The sequence below is a fragment of the Macaca nemestrina genome, chromosome 14, assembly GCF_043159975.1.
Source record: "Macaca nemestrina isolate mMacNem1 chromosome 14, mMacNem.hap1, whole genome shotgun sequence".
Classification (NCBI taxonomy): Eukaryota; Metazoa; Chordata; class Mammalia; order Primates; family Cercopithecidae; genus Macaca; species Macaca nemestrina.
In genome coordinates, this window is record NC_092138.1 from 71,880,555 (window position 1) to 71,902,499 (window position 21,945).

At 38.8% G+C, this 21,945-nt stretch overlaps 1 protein-coding gene across 4 annotated transcripts in view; it reads left to right on the plus strand.

The window, feature by feature from the left end:
• The window catches only part of LOC105480979 (phospholipid phosphatase related 1), a 292,606-nt gene that overhangs the window by 255,153 nt on the left and 15,508 nt on the right, over positions 1–21,945 (plus strand). For all 4 annotated transcript variants that reach the window (XM_011740206.2, XM_011740207.3, XM_011740208.3 and 1 more), the window contains one exon: positions 5,180–5,312. In XM_011740206.2, coding sequence (XP_011738508.1) covers positions 5,180–5,312 — 133 coding nt within the window. The remainder of the gene's footprint in view (positions 1–5,179; positions 5,313–21,945) is intronic.

Consider the following 21,945-nt stretch of genomic DNA (forward strand, 5'->3'; position numbering starts at 1 on the left):
CAGATGTGGATATATTTCTCTCAAACGCAAACCAATTCTCCAACTGGTGCCCTTTAATTCAACTCTATTCTGACACTGTCTACCCGGGATTGGTGTTGGATGCTATAGATTGAGGGCTTGATCTTACAAGACTGCCTCTATTTCTAACGCCACTTGCAAGTAATAATCTGTCACCTATACTTCTGACCAACTATAAACTGAGGTTCCCACAACCCCCTCCACTTGTTCCATTAATTTGCAAAACAACTCACAGAACTCAGGGAAACCCTTTGCTAATATTTTACCCATTTATTATAAAGGATATTACAAAGGACACAGATGAATAGCCAGATGGATAGAGCAAGGTATGTGAGAAGGGGCACAAAGCATCCATGCTCTCTCAGGACTCACCACCCTGTGGGTACCTCCCTATGTTCATCAATGCAGAACTTCCCTGAACCCAGTCCATTTGGCGTTTTAATGGAGACTTCATTTTGTAAACACAATTGATTAAATCACTGGCTACTGATTATTGACTCAGCCTTCAGCCCCCTTTTTTCTCCCCAGAATTGAGAGTGGGGCTGAAAGTTCCAACCCTCTAAGCACATGGTTGGTTCCCCTGGCAACCAACCCCTACCCTTAGGCTACCCAGAGCTCACCAAGTTGTCTCATTAGAACAAAAGATGATCCAATCAATCACATAGGGAATTACAAAGGCCTTAGGAGCTCTGTTTCAGGAACTGGGGACAGAAACCTATATGTATACACATCTTATGTCATATCACATTATGATTTGTTTGTATTTCCCTACTAGGTATGTGTCCACTTCTGTGTCTCCAGTGCTGGTACAATGCCAGGCACAGAGTGGGTGTTCCCCTCCCCCAAATTGTTGAGCACTACATGAATAAATAAGTAAATTTAGTATAAAAGAGACAGTTTATTCTCTGATTGTTATTTATTCTTAAGCAATACAGCCAGAATTCTGTGATTTCTGGCACATAGTGCAGTTTTCCTCAAGTGTTCATCTTCAGGGCAATTAAAGTTGGAGTGTTCTATCGAAAAGTAAATCCTTTAAGGATTCAATGTCATATTTATTCCAACAAATATTTCACTTCCAAGATTAGGCTGTAGAAAACAACAAAAACAAATACTGCCCCTACTGTATACCAGGTTCTGTTCTAGGCATTGTACAAGGAAGGACAAAAGTTCTGCCCCTGAAGACATCACAGACAAATGGAGAGGGACATACAAACAGTAATCCCATTCATTGGGTAGATGTCGGGCTGGAGATCTGTATAGTGCACTATGGCAGTGACAGGACAGCCTCTTAATTTTCCTACAGGGCCTGACAAAGTCTTCCCCACTAAAGTAGTCACATTTTCATTAGGTCTGAAAAGTAATAGAAATCACTTTTTCTTCTTTTAAGTCTGCTTCATTAAACCTATATTCTCAAGGACCTTCTTTAACTTGATATGCTTATTTTCATTCAACACTGACCAACTACTGTGTAACTTTACACTGGTCTGGGCTCAGGATGCAACCAAGAATAAGACAAGCAGGACATCCCATAACTAAGAAAAACAATATTATGTAATTATTTGTGATAAGAGCTAGAAACAAGAATCACAAGGTAAGAGATTCATGTATAATTAAAATACCTAATCTAGTCTGCAAGAGCAGGGAAAGTTCCCTCAAGGAAATACTACTTCATTTACCCAATCATGTGTGAATTTATCCCCATCTGTTCACTGAGATGAAAAACAGTAGTGTAGTGCCATCATATATATTAGGGACAAACAAAGCCCCTTGGCACTTTATTTTGGCAGAGATAGGTCTTATGCGAACAGAGAGAGGGCTGAGTTCCAGAAACTATTCAAATACTTTTATATAGTAGAGCATCAATTCATTGTTAATTCCAAGGGATATCAGGCACAGAATATTTCTAACTCTGCACAACCATAGGCACCTCCTGCCAAGGTGATCCATGCTGGGTCATTGTTTGCCTGTTTGACTCCGAATTCTATTTTTCCTGCCTACTTTCCACTCCAGTTCTTACTTGCTTGGCTCCCTCTGTGCCAATGCCAAACCACTATCCCACCTGCAACCCACATATGCCTTGCTTCTGCCTTGTACCTCACTGGCCCTTCCTTGTGGATTTCTCTGATTCAACCAATAACACCATGGTACCATGTGTTAATTCCACACATCTGCCCTATTTCTGCTGAGGCTGATGCTGAACTGAACCCCAAGGAAGTCTTGTTACTTTTAGAGTGTGACAGAGCTGTAAAGTAAGATCTTCAGATCTAAAATCTAAGGACCATTTTGTTTAGTTAAAAAACATCTGGCCAAGATGTAGTCATAATAAATGTATGGCTAAGACTAAATATTACTAAAGATTTTAAAACAGCATTCTATCCAAATAATTAAAGCAGCTTATGACTATTACAATCATCTTAGCCTGTACATTGAATGACTTTCCTATTTTTCAGTGGTTTTTCTGTTTTTTTCTCCCTTCCCCATTTTCTCTCTAATGTCAGTTTGAACCAGCACTGTCCATTTCAAGGTCACATCATCCAGATTTAGGACAATTCCAGGGAAGTTGGTCATGAATTAAGGAGAACTCCAAAAGCCTGGCTGAGCTACAGAGATGCCAAGGGCCTTGTTGCCTATAAGAGCAAGAATCTTTTAAGCCACAGAAAATGTTCAGTCTACTTTCTTTCCTTTTAAATAAAATTCAAATTAAAATTAAAAAGAAAGAGAAGGAACCAATCACATTTCAGATTCCAGGCAGAGGTAGGAGCAAAATTACAAATGTTAATGGCCCTCAACTGGAGGAACTCAGTGTCTTTAGGATGGACTGAGATTTTCCATGTCATGGGGTAAGAACCATAAGAGATGTCTGGATCAAGTACTCTTGGCAGAGGAAGCAAAAGGCCCTCCTGTAAATAAAGATGGCATCTTTTACACATCTAACAAGCAGCAGAGTCTCCTAGCCATGGGATCCATTTGGCATTAGGGATGAAAATTGACTTTCCTAGGGGAGAGAAATCCCCTTCTACCCAGGAGCCTTGGCTTCTTAGCACTTTGTCCTTGTAACGTGTATAAGACCTAAACTGATTTTATAAGATCTTTGTATGTGTTCCTCAGTAGATTATATACTCACGGAGGTTATAAGTCTTTTATCATCTTGGAATCTGCCTCGTCAGTGATATTACAAAGTGCTTTGTAATAATAGTAGTAATAATGATGAAAACAGTGTTAATGCAGTTGTAATTGATTTCATAACAACTTCACCCTCTTATATAATATAGTGCATATTATGGTGATGTTCTAACCAATTCATGCATATGCATATATGAGTGTGTATATTAAACCTATAGACAGACACTGTTATCATGTTTATACAGATAACTGAGGCATAGAAAGGTTAATTAGTCCAAGGTCATCAGAACTAATAAATCACAAACCCCAGCTTTGAAGCCAAGAAACCCTGACTTCAGAGTTCTCCCTCTTAACCACTACACTTGTCCATGGTAATGACTTAATAAAAATATTTCTAAATATTTCTTAAATTTACTTAATATTGAGAACAGAGAAAACAAAACAGGTTAAATTCAGCATATTTTAAATGCTAAAGACATATGCTGTAAAAGTTTGAGGTAGAACAGTGTAGTGGAAATAGAACTATAGGCCACATTCTAGAGATGCTTCTGATGCTATCTGGCTGTGTGTGTCTCAGTTCCTGAAACCCATAAAGGGAGGCGAACAACTTTATAAATGATTCCAGTTTTGAAATTTTATATTTAATTGCTGTTACCCATGTGCCTTTCATTATGTCATCATCTTTATCCATCTAAACAGATATTCCAGAATGATAGGAGAAATATAAGGTATGGGAATTAAAACATTAATAAATTTTCTCTAAAATCACAGGTCTATGTACAGCAAAGATGATCATCTATGGGGTCACATTCTTCTGGGGAAATGTTAAAATTAGGATGAGGAAAAATCAAAATGGCATATGAATAGTGGGAAGTGTGGACTTTGGAATCCAATTGACGTGTAAACTAATTCCTGTGCCCCCATGCACCATCCATATGCTTTGGAGGGCAAATTACCTAAACTTGCTGAACTTTCACTCCTCAACAGTAAAGCAAGGATAATTAGGCCTACAGGAGGGATTCTTGTGAGCATGAAAATACTATGCTGAAGTGCCTAACACCCGGTATTTAATAGATGATGGTAATTAACATTTTACTCTTCTTTGATGAGTGTCAATCTTCAGTTATGGCAGTGTCATTGTTCATGAAAACTTGTCTCCTGCCAATTCCTTGTTTTAAATGGGAATACACTGTGCTGGGTGCTATAAGGATACTAAAGAATTATTAAGATATAGTCCCTGCTATTAGGGAGCTTCCAATCTACATAAGGGTGTTATGATTTAAAGGGTAATATGTATATTTATTAGTTTTAACAAGAGAGAGATGCCTATAATAAAGAAGGGAGAGTCAACCAGTTCAGGATAGGAGAAATGTATCTGAGGCAAATATGATCAAATAAGAATTCAGAATGTAAATAATCATAATGGCACATAATAAAGTAATGCAGTTAAGCAAAGTCCTCACTTAATATTGTGGATAGGTTTTTGGAAACTGCATGTTTAAGCAAAACAATGTGCTATATAACAGAACTAATTTTACCATAGACTAATTGATATAAACAAGAGTTAAATTCTTACAGCATAAAGTGTGGCATTTCACTTAAAGTTCCAGTTTTCAACAACCTACTGGTATAAAGTGAGGTCTTACTGTAACCTCTTGTGATGTGTGTATATAATGCCTCCGTGGGCACATTGGCCTTCTGAATCATTCCTCATCATTGCAACTCACACAGAAATCAAAAAGAATTCAATCCCAGCATGAACCTTGTCATAAGTTCTATTACAATTTATTTCAATTTGTTTCCATGTGACCTTAGAATTTAATATTATAGGCTGAAACTCTACCTGAAATGATCAATTATCACTTTCCCTAATTCTTTTGAAGTGTTAAATACAAATTACTATCTAATTCAACATCTCTCCCCAACACCTTTTAAAAGGATTGTGGGTCCTCAACAGTTTTGTTTTGTTTTTAAAGTCATGGGCCTCTCTTATCAAACAAATCTCCAACTTGACATTTCTTAAACATTCCTTCCCTAGATTTTTATTGGTGAGATATCCATGTATTTCATAAAATCAACAAGAGAATCCCTGATTGCTCAGGAGAAAACAATTCTGACCGGAGAATGCTGTTACCTGAACCCCTTACTTCGAAGGATCATAAGATTCACAGGTGAGTACAAGATGGTGCTGAACTAAGCTCTCACATAAAAGTAAAATTACTAAAGGCAATCACTAGATAAAATAAGCTATGGAAGTATCAACATTAAAAGCAAGGGCTGTTTTGGGGATTTTCTAAGAAGTGCAGAAATTGAGCCTGATCCTACTGCCACATCAAATTTTTGACCCTTGAAGTGGTACTTCTTAAATTGTCATGAATGATTTCAACTGATTTTCCCCCCACACAGTAGTTATCTGAGATTCCTCTGGACATACATTTTAATATTGACTGGATATTGCTATACACCTTTTGGCAGAGTCAGGCAAGGGGTTGGGGTGAGGGAGCATCAGGGGACACCAGTAAAATAAATTTAGAAATAATCAAATTTCCTGACAGAGATTTCCCATCCAGTAATTTTGTTATGCAGGGAATTTAACAAAGAGTGGGAAATCTCAGCCATCAGGTTCTTGAAAATAATGCCTTTTCAAAGTTGAAAAACAAATGCTTTTATTAGTGTTCATGATAGAGAATAATGAAGGCATATTCTACATCCCTCCTTCTAGGAATTTTATGAAAAGTGAGGTGCTAGTGATTAATAATTACAGATATGGGAATAAATGTGTATGGGTACAGGTAGGAATGGAGATCTTACAAAGTTCCTACACATTAAGTACTCTATAAATGATAACTATTATAGTATTCTAATGAGATCCTACAAATGCCTACTGACCAGATGTTTAAGGGAGCCATGATACCATTTAGAACAAGAGAACTGACAACTGAGAAAGTGAGGGTCATGCTCTCAACAAGCCTTTTGGTAATCCTTAATCTTTTTTTTTTTTTTTCCTGTTGTCGGAAAGGATTGAATTTCTTCAAGTAATAAGCAAATACTACATCAAAATCAAATATGTAATAACTTGTCTGGTTGGAGTGGAAATGAAAGAAATAGTGCAGTGGGAAACCTAAGAAAATCTTATTTAAGAGAAGTAACCCTTAGCATTAAAATAGTCTCAGGCATTTGATGTTATTTGCAGAATAAAATTTTTGCAGACAATGGAAGTTTGCAATTGGCTTATGGGTATACCCTGGTCAATATGATGCCACTACTGTCTAGTTCACTCATTCCAAACAATGGTTCGTTCCAAAGATGTCCAGAGTTTGATCACTTCCCAGACGGGCAAGATAAGAGATCAAGGGGAAATGAGGAGAGAAGAGAATATTTATTATACAGAACACTGAACTAGACATTTTACATACATTATTTCATGTAATCTACCCAAAACCCTGTATGGTATTTTATTTTATTTTTTAGACAGAGTCTTTCTGTCTCCCCAGGCTGGAGTGCAGTGGCACGATCTCAGCTCACTGCAACCTCCGTCTGCCAGATTCAAGCAATTCTCCTGTCTCAGCCTCCTGAGTAGGTGAGATTACAGGTGCCTGTCCCTAATGGTGGATAATTTTTGTATTTTTAGTAGAGAGGGGTTTCACCATCTTGGCCAGGCTGGTCTTGAACTCCTGACTTCAGGTGATCCACCTGCCTCAGCCTCCCAAAGTGTTGGGATTACAGACATGAGCCACCATGCCCAGCCCCTGTAACGTATTTTATAGTCCTAGTTGTACATATGAAGAATCTTGACAGAAAATGGGGTAAAGTAACTTTTCCCAAGGAGTAACGCATGCACACACACGTACATAATTTGATGCAGGGAAGATTTTATGACCACTGTCCAACCTGCTTCCTGTACATGTAATTACAGCAAGTTATTTAAAACAGAGATTTGTTACAATTAAATTGGAATACCTTTAAAAGTCACTGCTATTTCCCTTGGCAAAGATAAATTACATCTTTTGTGACCCACACACCTGGAGCAGGGTCCAAGGAATAGAAATTTTGACTGGCACTTGTCATTTATATGCAATGGTAGCACAAGTCTCTGTTCATTGAAGGAAGCCAGAAGATCCCTGCCATCCAGGAACCAGTCCTCTAGATTGTCTGTTGCGTTATCTATAACTCCCACTTGAGACACCACATTGTAGTGAGGCATGGTTCAGGAAGACCACTGTTAAAGTAGAAGTTTGTCACCCTGGAGAAGCATCAAATTCCCACTTATAATCAATGACACATTAGTCCATTTGGATCTGTCATAAGCTAATAGAGATCTGGACCTTGGGAGGATAAGCCAGAGACATTCAAATAAGGTGAGTTAGAGTTCAGCATCATGAGATTCTGCTTCTAAAGAAGGGATGCTAGAGCAGAGATAGCCAAAAGGTAACATTTAAACTTTGGAGAATTAGAGGAAACAGCATTGAAAGGTTAGGGGGATTCCTGGGTTTAGGAAAAAAAAAAAAAAAAAGCACTTGCTTCATGCTTTCCCTCTTTTGTTTTTTATGACTCTAGGATCCACCCAGTTGCTCAAGTAAAAAACCTGAGAGACACATTATGCCATCTGGGAACTTGTTAGAAATTCTTAGGCCTCATTCTATACCTGCTAAATCAGAAAATATGGGGATTAAGTCTGATTATTTGTGTTTTCACAAGTCATCCAGGTGATTCTGATGCATGGAAAGTTTGAGCACCACTGGTTTAGGTGATTAAAAGTTCTTGTCTCCCTAAATCTTGTTTTGCAATATCATTGCATTCACCCCAGCCCCACAAAGCTACCATCTGTTGACCATTTTGTAGCTATTGATCTTTTTGAAGCAAAAGTATGAGAAAGTCAATTCTCTGCTTAAAAACCTTTCAATAGATTTCTAGTGTTCTTAACATAACCTACAGAGCCCTTCACAATCTGAGGTCCTCACATGTCTCCAGCCTCATCGCCTTTCACAATCTGAGGTCCTCGCATGTCTCCAGCCTCATCCAGAGCCACTCCCTTGTGAGACCCTCTCCCATCATGCTAAACAGCTTCACGTGCCCTCCAAAGGAAAGTGTGATGCCTTGCCTCAGTACCTGTACATGGGCTGCTCCTTCAGCCTACAATATTCTATTGCCACCCTTTCACTTTAGAAGCTGGCCAAACCCTACTCATCTTCAGAATGCTGTTTAGATATTACCTGTTTACCAATCCCATCAACTAGTTGCCTTGTCTTCTAGGCCTCCACTGAGCCTTGCACTTACATCTGTTATAGGCATTTCTCATATTACTATAGTTACTTAAATCTGTTACTCCTATTAATTTGTGATCCCTTGGAAAGCAGAAGTTGTATCTTTTGCATTCCATATCAACAGCATACTTCAAAGTACCTGGCACATAGGTTGCCAAAAAATGATTTTTGAGAGGTGATATGGTTTGGTTTTGTGTCCTCACCCAAATCTCATCTTGAATTGTACTCCCATAATTCCCACATGTTGTGAGAGGGACCTGGTAGGAGATAACCTGAATCATGGGGGTGGTTTCCCCCATACTGTTCTCATGGTAGTGAATAAGTGTCAAAACATCTGATGATTTTATCAGTGGTTTCCGCTTTTGCGTCTTCCTCATTTTCTCTCTTTGCCTGCTGCCATCTATGTAAGATGTGACTTGCTCCTCCTTGCCTTCTGCCATGATTGCGAGGCTTCCCCAGCCACATGAACTGTAAGTTCTTCATTAAACCTCTTTCCTTTGTAAATTGCCCAGCCTTGGGTATGTCTTTATTAGGGTGAATGAAAAGCAAATATAAACTTTGCTAAATCACAGATTTGCCTAGAACTAGTTTCATAAATGCTGATTCTTAAGTATTCATTTGCCTTCTGTTTAATTAACTTTATTACCACTTTCGTCTTAGTCCTAGGAAATTAAAGTGCATAAATAAGGTAATTTCTAAGAGAAAGAGAAGTCTGTTCTGACTTTTCATGTAGGAAGGGTGAAGGAATGGGTCTATTTATCTTGAGAAGGGTAACTTCCTCTGAGTATATGTGAATTTTTTTCACAAGAAAGGGTACTACTTAGAATGAAGACTGTTTAAATGGAAATGTTTTCTTTGGAAAAAAATTAGAGTAAAATAAGGAAGTAATCAAAATGTACTAGAAAAACTTATTTTGAAGAGCTTAGTCTTTTTTCTAGCCCCAAAGCTACCAAAATACATACTACGCAATTGACACTGGAAAATGACAACTGTTTCAGCTAACCATTCTAACGAACCTGAAATGGCATGACTTTTCTCTTGCAGTTTATGTAATTATTCTACAATCCACTACAAATAGTATTTTCCAAAAAATATCAATTTCACATTGCAAAAAAAGGCCAATGAATTAGTTTTTAAGAAAACAAGGCTTTATGCTGTAAAAGATGAAAAAACTTGGGATTCTAATACAATTCTGGTAAAAGTAAATTGATATTTAACCCTTTCTGCATTGCAATTTGACAGTGTTTTTCAATAAACTTACAAATAATGGTCTTTTTTTTAACCCTAATGAAACAATCGGAAATGTAGATTAATTTTTGTGGACTAAAATTATTTTATAAGTTAGATATCTCTAATTTTTGAAAAGAAATAATGCTGCCATTTTAAGTTGCAACCTCAGAAAATGGTATTAAGAATTTTTCATGTAGAATATTCATGATATGTGAAGTCAAAACACTATGAATCCGTAATTGTTTTTAAATAAAAAGAATACAACATTATGTAAGTGTATATGTGTATTTGTGTGTGTGTTATCCATAGCAAAGAGACTGAAGGGAAATACACTAAAAATTAGCTGTTGTCACTTCTGAATTGTAGGATAATGAGCAAATTGGGCAAATAATTTTTGGCTTTCTAATGTTCTGTAATTTTAATTTTTTATCATGAATATGTGTACTTTTAGAAATCAGAAAAAGAACTAAAGATAATTTTTTAAAAGAGTGAGGGCAAAATAAAGACCATCTAGAAGGATGGCCAAGTTCTCTAACATAGTCTGCAGTGTGGATAGAAAAGCAAAAATGTCAACTTGCTTCTCTAATTCTTTGTCTCTGTGTGGCATGGATTTGAAGGTTAGGCTTCTGCTTCACCCCACGGATCCAAATTAAGTTTTAAATGAGACAATGGCAAGAATAGTGAAGTCAAAGAGAAAACATTCAAATTCAACCATCTCCTCCTTTAGCAAATGCTAATGGTGTTGACTTTGACAGAGAGTATTAAATTCCTTTGATTCACAAATCCAACAATAAATTTTTTCCCCAAGGTTCTCATTATAAGAAGGCTGCCTGTCCTCCCAGGTTTTAAGCATAAAACATCATAGCTAAACTTCTCTATCCACTTCCTTCTAAACCATTGTATATTTGTATAATGTGGGAAGGGAGGAAAGGAACTGGCTAAACTAACAGATTTTACCTATACTTTATAAAAACAAATGTAATCAAATTAGTAACATGTATGAAGACTCCTCTCATTTTTTCCCTCTTCATTTCTTTTACTTTATACCATTTCCTTTGCTACTACATTACATTGCATAGTAACAGCAATACAGATTTATGTTCTTGAGAGAGTTAAACGTCCACATTTCTTTTTCAGTGGCAATGACTAAATAAGGAAGTTACATTTTCAAAAACAAAAAATATGAAGTTCAGTTCAATTCTGTTCACATATATACTTGCATAATTATTTTTGTAAATATCAATTATTAAATAGTAAATATTTAATATTGAAAAGTAATGAATAGGCAGCATTAGAATTTGATGAGGGTTTTTGGTTTACCATATAGAAGGAAAACTAAATTAACTTTCCCTTCCTGAATAGCTGCTTTGAGTTAATTAAAAAACTGATCCAAATATGCCAACATTTGACTATTCGCACCTAAAATAGCTTGTCATTCAGAGCTATTCATTATAGTCTTTTCATTTGGGGTCACACAGTTGATCCATTATTACTTCTAATAAAAATTTAATTAAATACCAACCAAGTCTTCTGCCATTCAGGTCAGGTCCGAGGATTAGGTAGCACTGGACAGACTAAAAGGTGCCATGGTAAACAGCTAATTCATGTAATGGTAATTAATTTCCGTAAATCAAGTGTGGTCTAAGTGAAAGCATGAATATTTTAAATGCAGTTTCAAAGGTCATGGCGTTTATGGTTGTAAGAATTGATACCCTGGGACAAGCTTAATGTCAGCCTTTTTGAGAACTAGAAAATCCTCAATTTTGAAAGTCATTTAAATGTACTGTATCAGAAAAAAGACTTTATTTGATTCGATTAGTCTATTTCTGTTTGCATTCAGTATTATAGTTAAAATACAGCTGGGGGGCTGGTCATGTTCTTTCAACCTTCAATGAAATACTCATTGAGCACCTACGAGATGTTAGGTACAGATTAAGGTGTTGAGAATATATGAGTGAACCAAATGCAAATGTGCCCTCTTTCAGTTTATAGTCTTATAGAAAAAGCCAGACACTAAACAAAATAAATTATAGTGTTAGAAGATAAGTGGTACAGAGAAAAATAACTAGGGAAAGGAAATAGGGAGTTTGTGGTGGCAGGTATATAACTTTAAATGGAAAGGGGAGGCTGTCATACCATGAGAATTGTCGAGTTGGCAGTGAATCCATAGCAGGACAGACCAATCAAGACAGGGTTGATCCCAGGGAACCAGATGCCCAGGGAACCAGGCCAGCTCCATGTGCTGACCAAGGAAGTTCAAGCTGCCCAGGTAGTCTAAAGATAAGTGACAGTGCCCAGGCACCCAACTTCCTTTCTGAGCCATGAGTCTAGACCATAAAAGAAAAATGTCAAGAGCAAGGCAGGACATGGGCCTATAAGTAGATGGAGATAATTTCTAGAACTCAGCAACAGGAACCATAGTTGAAGCTCAGGTACACAGGTCAAGAGGAAAGAGCCAGGAAGAATGTTAAGGGAAAAAAATGGAACTCCTGTTTCTGGACCACATAAGCAGCCAAGCCACTAGACTTAGAGACTAAGATGTTTGCTACTTCCTACTGGGGATCAGGATTGGGCTTGTGACTGGGATTCAAGGACGCAGGGGAGGAAAGATGCTGAAGCTGGTACCATGACTGGCCTAGAAGGCGTAGCCAGGGAGCAACCTTTGCTTGGGTCTCAAGAAATTGTGATGAGGTTGCTTTTGTTTCCTCTGCTCAGTGCAGGGACTGATTCTATTCCCCTTTGAATGTCATCCTTGGTGAGCCAGAATATTACAGATCTGAACAAAACTCCTACCCTAGAACTCCATAGATTACCCTAATCATCAAGAGGAAAGTTATTGAGTCATATGAGACTCTAGTGATACTTTTCTGAGGGTCCTCCTTAGCGTTAGTGTTTAGAGGCTGGACTCCAATAAAGGACTGAGCAGAAAACTGCTTTCTCTAGCACTTTGCAGGTTAGACAATGCAAATTCATGACACTACAGTGAACTCAATTGCTGTAAAGCAGTGTTTCTTACCCTCTGCACTATCGATATTCTCTGCCAGATAATTCTTTTTTTGTGTAGAAGTAGAATACTGACTTGTGTGCATTGTATTGATACGATGTTTAGTAGTACCTCTGGCCTCTATTCACCAAATGCCAATAGCACTCACTCCTCCACTAGTGGCAATCAAAAATGTCTCCAAACATTACATAAGTTCCCTTGGGCGGGGTCACCCTCAGCTGACAATGACTTTTGTAAAGGTTTTTAAGTATATTTCAAAAACTTTTAAGAAGTTGTACAATATCTTGCATAACAAAAATATTCATATAACAAAATTAGGCACTAACTGATGACTCAACAGTTAGTAAAGAGTAGTTTCAAAGCTTTCTATAACAATTTTTTTAAAGTAGTGTGTATTTTGGAGGCAACTTACTTATTTTTATTTTCTGAAACAGGGTCTTACTCTGTCACCCAGGCTGGAGTGCAGTAGCATGATCACAGCTCATTGCAGCCTTGACCTCCCAGGCTCAAGCAATCCTCCTACCTCAGCCTCCTGAGTAGACGGGAGCACAGGCACACACTGCCTTGCCCAGCTAATTTTAAATAATTATTTGTAGAGACAGGGTCTCCCTGTGTTGCTGAGGTTGTCTCGAACTCCTGGGCTTGAGGGATCCTCCAGCCTCAGCCTTCCAGGGTATTGATATTATAGGTGTGAGCAGAAACAATTTAAGTTATTCCATTAGAACATAATGAAAGTGTTTAGGAAATGCATCAAGCAGAGGGCAACAGCACCAGATCTCAGTGTCTGTAAGTCACGAACCATGCTGGCAGCTGCCCATGGGGGTTTGATGCTGATCTTCTGGTAGGAATGGACGTAGATTCAGATCATCAGCTTCAGCTTTAGAAACTTATAAACATGGAATCACAAAAGCCAAATTTGAAGTCCTCAAAAAATCCAGGCCTCGATATTCCTATATTTTGATATCTCTTGGTAGCTACATTTTTTTTCTCCACATTTAGTTTGTATCCAGGGCATATTTTCTAGACTTACTTGCATCTACATGTTCCATTCCACTTTAAAGTCACCATGGCCTCTGGCAAAGTTTTATGTTTTCCTCTCTATTAAGCAGCATTTGGAATTATACTGCCTAGAGGGACCGAGAAGATATTTAGAGGCTAGGTGGCGAGAGAGAAGGCTTATATTTGTGAGATAAAGCACTGGGGAATTGTCCTGTCAAAGGAGTAAAGAGGACATTCTTGAGATAAAATCCTGTTAAGAAGTCGAGTAATTTTATGCTTTGAAGAAGTAAAAATGTATATGTTCGTTCTTTTTGTTTATAGAAATATTTAGTGGGCTTTCTAGTTGATTACTCGTCATCTTTATTAAGTAATTATCCTTCATCTTCACTTATCATGAGTAATTACAATGACAAATACAGGTTTTGGTTTTTTTTTAAAACCACCAGCTTATTGCGTTGTAAAAGGTGCTTTATTAATGCAAAGGATGAATAACTGAGTCAAATATTTGTTTCAGGTTGTTACAACTGTAGGTTTCTTATCTCTTTCCTGCATTTAAAAAATAATTTTATAATCAATTTATAACCACTTCCCTTAGTTACATCTGCTTCTCTCAGTTATAACAGCAATATCAATAAAGGTCTCACAATTTACAAAGTGTTTTTACAACTGTTTTTTATGAATTCAATAATCACCCTGTGATATAAAGACTACTTATAATTCATTTTAATAGATAAAGTAACTAGGTTCAAATTAATTGACTTAAATAAAATCTATTCTTATGATCTCAACCATCCAATCAAGACAAGCAGGCTGTTGTCAGCCTTTGGTGTTTGTGCAGTATCTATACGAGAACGAGACCACAGCATTGCCCTGTAAACACCTGAAATTTACCATCCAAGGAACTGATATATTTGATTTTGTCAGAAACTTATTTTTGAAGCACAATATGTAAGGCATATGGATCACTTTGCACCAATTGTGTTTGTGTCATACTAGAAAAAAGTCAGATTCATTGCTAAAGTGATGAGAAAAGTGCCTTATTCAAATGACATATCATAGATATTCAATCATCTTCCTTTTGGAGAATTGACTACAAAATTGAAGAACTCTTATTCTGTTGTGGCAAGTGCAATACATTTCACAAGAGACATGCTATAAAGTCCTTGCCTCTTCTCAATGCCGTGTGTGTGCGTGTGTGTGTGTGTGCATGTGCGTGCTCCCAAGCATAAGCTAAAATATCTTTATGGTCGGATGCTTATCCATATGTATGTTAATACCTGGATAAATAAACTGAGAGAATTATGATTAAGAGTATAGACTCTGGAGCCTTACTGTTTGGTTTCTAACCCAAGCTCCTCTACTTACTAGCTGTGTGACCTTGGTCAAGTTAATTGACTTCTCTGTATCTCAATTTCCTCATCTGTAAAATGTAAAGATAATAGCATCTACCTCAAAGTCGTGGTGAGCATTAGGTGATCTAATATTGCAAAGCACTTAGAATAATACCTTGTATGTACTAAGCACAGCATATTAGCTATCGTTGTTATTACCTGGTATCCATGGCAGTCATAGTTAAAGATCTCATCAGGTCAGTACACCTTTATAAGGAAATGGGATGAACATGGTAACCTCAGATAAATTATCTTCAGAGGAAACTTCCAGTTTGAATAAAGCATGTTAATGAGAAAGCATTTTACCACTTTTCCTTTTCCTAAAGAAACTGTGGTTTCCTGAAGGAATCGTCTTCAATAGTTGAATTGAGGTACCTTGGCAAAAATTGAACTAGATTGAGATTTTCTACTGGGGATCCTGATGTGGAAAAGAAAAAGCAAAAGTGAACTGTATGTGTTTCTTTAATCTTGTGTTCCATTTCCAATGGTGTTTTGATGAAAGATGTGATCTAGACTAAGAGCTGGTGGTTGCATCAGAATGTGGCTGGGGAAACAGTGTAAGAATTCCTTAGGTATTCCTCTTACAGGGTCAAAATGGCACTGGTAGACCCCTGCCATTTGCTTGTACTTGTCTGTGTGGGATAAGATTTTTCATCATTTTTTTCTACCAAAACAGAGGCTAGAAGCTGATGGGAGGCCACGTTTTCTCATTTTGTGGACATCATGGTAGAAAAGCTACCACAAAGAGATGCTCAAAGCTGGTTAGATTTTGAAAAAGAGAAAATGTTCAAATATCCTCAACATCACACAACATGCTACTACTTTCACTATCTTTCATGACATCATTTTGCCATAGAGAAACAAAAGAACAGACCTCTTTTAACAGTTTTTTGTTTTGTTTTGTTTTTTTGTTTTTGGTTTTTGCAACAGTCTCGCCCCATTGCCCAGGCTGGAGTGCAGTTGTGCAATCTTGGCTCACTGCAACCTCTGCCTCCCAAGTTCAAGTGATTCTCCTGCCTCAGCCTCCTGAGTAGCTGGGATTACAGGTGCCCAGCACCACTGGCTAATTTTTGTATTTTTAGTAAAGATGGGGTTTCACCATGCTGGCCAGGCTGGTCTCGAACTCCTGGCCTTAAGGTATTACAGGGACAAGCCACTGTGGCCACAGGTTTGTTTTTGTTTTGTTTTGTTTTGTTTGGTGGTGGTGGTGTTTGAGAAAGAGTTTTACTCTTTTTGCCCAGGCTAGAGTGCAATGGCACTATCTCAGCTCACTGCAACCTCTGCCTCCCAGGTTCAAGCAATTCTGTCTCAGCCTCCTGAGTAGCTGGGATTACAGGCATGTGTCACCACACCTGGCTAATTTAGTATTTTTAGTAGAGACTGGGTTTCACCCTATTGGTTAGGCTGGTCTTGAACTCCTGAGCTCAGGTGACCCGCCTACCTCGGCTTCCCAAAGTGCTGGGATTACAGGCATGAGCCACCGTGCCTGGCCAACAATTTTTGATAAGAGATTGAGAATGAATGTTAAGGAAAGTAGGGAGGGGTGGCACAAGCTGCAGTTCAGACTAAGCAACTGCCCACAGAGTAGCTTTTCAACATAGGTGCAGAGTATTGTTGGCAACTTAATCCAGATAAATTGTTTTTATGTCTTTTTCACTATTCTTTTTTAAATTTCCATGTGTTAGTTTCCCCACATGAAAATATATAGGAGTTTTTATGTGCCCACATGTCAATACCGAAACTGACAACCATTGTAATTTCTCAGAATCAGAAATAGAGACATTTCTAAAATATGCATGTCTCAATAAAACTACCCATCAGTACACTTCCCAAGTTCATCATGACTTCAGTTTCCTGTGCTTCACATACATCTCCAATAAAAAGTACTTGTTGTGTATGACATAGATCTCCATACTCTAAGGTTTTTTTATTCTCACTGCATTAGAATAGAGAATGCTTTCATTTGTGAATTATGATTTACAGTTTTCCAATTCATGAGACACTTATGAAGTCCCAGTTTTTAATGATCACTTATGTTCTAGTTGTCTAGCACTATGCCTGACTTTGTGAATTTTATAAAAAGGAGATATGCGGATCACAAGGTCAGGAAATCGAGACCATCCTGGCTAACATGGTGAAACCCCGTCTCTACTAAAAATACAAAAAACTAGCCGGGCGAGGTGGCAGGCGCCTGTAGTCCCAGCTACTCGGGAGGCTGAGGCAGGAGAATGGCGTAAACCCGGGAGGCGGAGCTTGCAGTGAGCTGAGATCCGGCCACTGCACTCCAGCCTGGGCGACAGAGCGAGACTCCATCTCAAAAAAAAAAAAAAAAAAAAAAAGGAGATATGATCCCTGCAACTTACATGCTATATGGTTTGCTGTCAACTCTATGTTCTCTGAAATCATGGATGTAAGGCACCAACATGAATTAGAAAATATGGACAAGTTTCTATGCTCTTTTATCCTCTTCCATTACTTTCTACAGTTTCTTCAGCAGTTCATTCATTGATCCCACAATTATCTGTTAAATGTTTACTATGTGCCGAGTTTGATGCTAGGTGCTGGGAATACAATGATGAGCAAAAACAAATGTGTTCCTGGCTGTATGTAATAAAGCCTGCATATTCAACAATTCTAATGTGACAGATGGAAATTATTGAATAATCTATGCAAGTGTAAAGTTCCTACTGAAACAAGAAATATGAAAGAAGAGAATAATGGTACCATACTAGTCTAAAACAGGAGATTTTTCCAAGGTGCCATGTGATCTATGATTATTTCTCGCTATTTACTCTTAAATGGGGCTAGACCTATGCATGCTCTGTTCATCAACAGAAGTGTGACTTGCTCTTGGCCAGCTTTTCAGAGTTACATCTTGAAAGCAGATGTACGCAGCCCCAAGTCCAATCCCTAGTTAGCAGGCTTCCTACTAGAGCTCCTCAGCTCCAAGGAACTAGCATCTGCTGTCCTCACTGTGTGGCTCATTGGTGCTCTATAGGGCGTGCACAAAGCTGCTATAGCCAGCAGCAGCGATGCTCTCCAGAAGACGTGAATCTAGTCCTCTCAGAATGCGAAATGCCAGTGCCTGTGCCCCTGCCACCTCCTGCCGAGTTCTTGTCCAGGAGTGTCTCTCTAAATACAGTTAGAAAAAAATAGGTAAGAGAGGAGAGTCTTAGGCAAATTCAGAGCGAACTCATCCAGTGGGGAGACAGAAGCCTTGTTTTCTGGGGAGTCTAAATCCTGGATCTCAGAGTCAGGGGCCCAATAGTACGAGAGATAGAAAACCTTTCCCCAGGTTTTCTCCTGCAGTCTCTGTAGTCTGTCTTCTGAGGAGAAGCTTGAGTTTTCCATGACGTAAAAGAGTGTGTGCGTGCACGCGCATGCATGAGTGTGTGTGTGTGTGTGTGTGTAAGAGAGACAGAGAGATTAAACATACTCCATATGAAGGTTATCGACAGTGAACTCTCACTCATCCTTCAGTTTGGTGTCAGTTGTTGGCAAAGTTTCCATCTTTTTTCACTGTCCTCATGTATGATTTTAGTGGACAATTGAGAGATGATCCATCAGAAGCTGTCAGCAAAGTGCCTTTTTGACTGGAGAATTACACATTTATAATTTAGTATGCAACATTTGGCCTTCAGTTTTGAGGCTCTACCCAAGGTCCCAGACTTTCAGGGCTTAAAAGGAACATGGTCCTTCCTTTGCTCACCCCACCAACCCCTGCTACTTGTTACTCTGTTGCATGCATCTAGACTTCCTAATGAAGGTCTGCTGTGTGGACAGCACTGAGCAGTCTGGTTCTGTACTTTTCCCAGTTCTGAAGGGATCCTGGAATGAGCCCTATTATTGTTTGTCAGTAGGCCAATTATTGATGGCTTTGAAGATCCCTATCATGCGTGTTTCCTGGTTCTGTCACTGTTTCTACTACATTCTTGGTGGAGTCAAGGGCTGCAGTCCTACGCTGAGTCCACAGCAGGAATAGGGTCACAGAATTTCACTCCATGTCCTAAACCACTAGGGATCAAAGATCCTAACTTGTCCAAAGACATCCTATCTGAGATCAGATGGGGTCCAGGTAAAACCCTGAGAAAAAAAGTAAGAGACTTTAACACCTTCATCATTCTCTTTCTTCATCCTTTGTTTAGCCCAGCGTGCATCCATTACGTTCTTTTAGGCCACAAAGAGCTCAGGTTTCCTTAGACAATCCATGTTACTGGGACCTGATCATGGCCATCAGCAGCAGACACCAAGTTTTTTGTCCTTCCTCCAAGCCTCTTAACTAATTTGACCCTTCCTTGGCCATTGCTAATGCAGTTACCCTGTGCTGTGGTGCCAAGCTGGATGTGAAAGTTCTCTAAGAGGTTTGTAGGGTTCCCAATCTACACTCCAGCAGGAAGACAATGCCCTTTGTCCACATTTCCAAAAAACCCTTCTGGAGATTTACATTTCCCAGACCCTAAGGCTTGACACCAGCCTGAGGCAGGGAGCCTGGAAGTACCTCTTTACTCCTGTAATCAGACCAGGCAGGACTCCAGCTCCTCCTGTGACACCCACATCTGCTTCCTCCCCTACTCTGCAGTTGATTTCAGAAACTTCCTAAGACTGTCTTGCCCTCTGGGTTATAGCTCTTGATCTTCCAAACCAAGCATATTCAGATTTCTGAACACAGCCACAGCAATCACAACAAGCACATAGCTCTGGCAAATCAAAAATGCTTTACTTTTGGACTTTTGTGTCTGTTGTAAATTGGAAGATCCATTCAAAAACATAATCGGCTTCTCTGAAGGAAGAAACATCACAGATGGAGCAGAGCCTTAAGATAAATAGAACCATCTGACGGGTTGCTGGGTTATGGAAATGAAAAATATCTATTAAAAAATATGATCTCACCTGAAGAATTTTAGATGCCAAACCAAGATACAGAGACATTTTTAAAACATCTTCAAATCATGCCTTGCAATACTGGAGACTAAGCGGTGTTTCATCTGACTCTAAGGGCAAGAGTAGCTGTTTTTAGCTTCTGAGGCTTGTAAAAATACACACAAGGAGCTCAGGGTTAAGTAACAGAAAGATGGCCTGAGTTCCTTTAGAAAAGCCCTGTATGATCTGACATGGTCTGTGAGTCACCAGTGCAGGTTCCATCATGCTTTGTTGCTGTGGCCTGCACAGGCTGATGCGGTACCTTCTAAAGCTGGATCAAATGCACCAGAATCAAGTGTTTGGACAGCAGATGCTCCTGAAGCCAGCAGAAGAAACAGACACAATCCACAGAAGGCAGAGAGAAGAAGAGAAAGCCACTTTCAGCCTTGGCATCCAGGACAGTGGCATGGAGAGCTGGCCATCGTACAATCACTGTGACCACAGAGCTGGCACTGACCCAAGGAGCCTAGAAATCCTCTGCCACAGAAAGAATAAAACTCGCCCTAATTGGAAACACTTCTGACAAAATGCCAAAGGGAGATCCTGCCACTTTTCCTTTTTCAGATCATAAATTACTCTAGTTTTCTGGAAAAGTTATGTCTGGACAGACTTATTGCCCCTTGAAAGACCCAGAAACCTAGTCTTTGAGAATCTTGCTTGAAGATGTAGAAAATCTCCACCCATTCAGACTTCCAGCACCTGGGGGTGAAAACTGCCTTGGATGATCAATGAATGCCTGCTCTCAGAGGTCAGACCCAATGAGTATGAGCCAGCAGAAGCTATTAAAAGAGCTAGTTCTCATTATGATAAAGCACATACTGGCAAAGCCACAAAAAGAAAGATTATAGCAATCAATACAGATAAAAATGAAAACCAGATGAAGGTTTCAGCCAAACTAGTCTTTGCTTCTGCTATAATGGATTAATTTTTGGGTGCTGAGGTCAGCACAATTTGCAGATTCAGAACATTGAGTATGGGAGTCAAAATTGGGTAGACATTTAGTTGAAACTATAGCAGACCCTTGACATTTAGAAAGGTTAATGCTGCCTCTCACACTTGTCAACTTCTACCTTCAATTGCATATAAGACATCTTCATCTCTTCAACCCACTTATAGCTCTACACAGCCTTGCTCAGTGCATAGATGTAATATACAGCCCTTGAAATAATTCACAAAGCTTTCTATAAGGAAACCTCTGTATGTTCAAGCTTGTTGGGACTAATCTTATGGAATTTACCAGAGAACAGATAAAATCCAGGAAGTATAGCCTACTAACAGGGTTTTCAGACCAACAGCAAAATCAGAATGCACCCTTCCCCACCCAAAGATGGTCATGTCCCTGGAAACTGTTACCTTACATGGCAAAAAAGGAATGCAGGTGTGGTTCAAGTTGTGATAGGGAGACTGTCCTGGATTATCCAGATATAATCACAACGGTCCTTAAAAGAAACAGGCAGGAGGGTCAGAGGAGATATGACAGTGAAGGTAGAAGTTGGAATGATGTGAAGTCCTGGAAAGAGGCCATAAGATAATGAATGAAGGCAACTTCTAGAACATATGGAAAAGGAAAGGTGTGGATTATACCCTGAGCACTCAGAAGGAACACAGCCCTGCCAATGCTTTGGGTTAAGCTTAGTGGAACCTGTTGTAGGCTTCTGAATTCCAGAATACAGAAGTCTGAAGGGGATACAGTTGTGTTGTAAGCCCCTCAGTTTGTGGTAATTTGTTGTAGCAGCAATGGGAAACTAATGGTCAACAACATTTGTTTATAACACTTTTCCTTTATTCCGATTTTCTGTTTCCAACATCAAATGAAACTCCAATTCAATCAAAGTTTCTAGAATAATTTTTTAAAAGACAATTCCATAAGATCCTCCTTTACTGTCACCTGCCATGATGTTGTAAGTAACTCCTCCCAAGATGATTTGCATTTCCAGGTAGAATCAGGGAGAACTTATTTTGTATAGAAGGAGAGAGAACTGATGTTGATTAATTA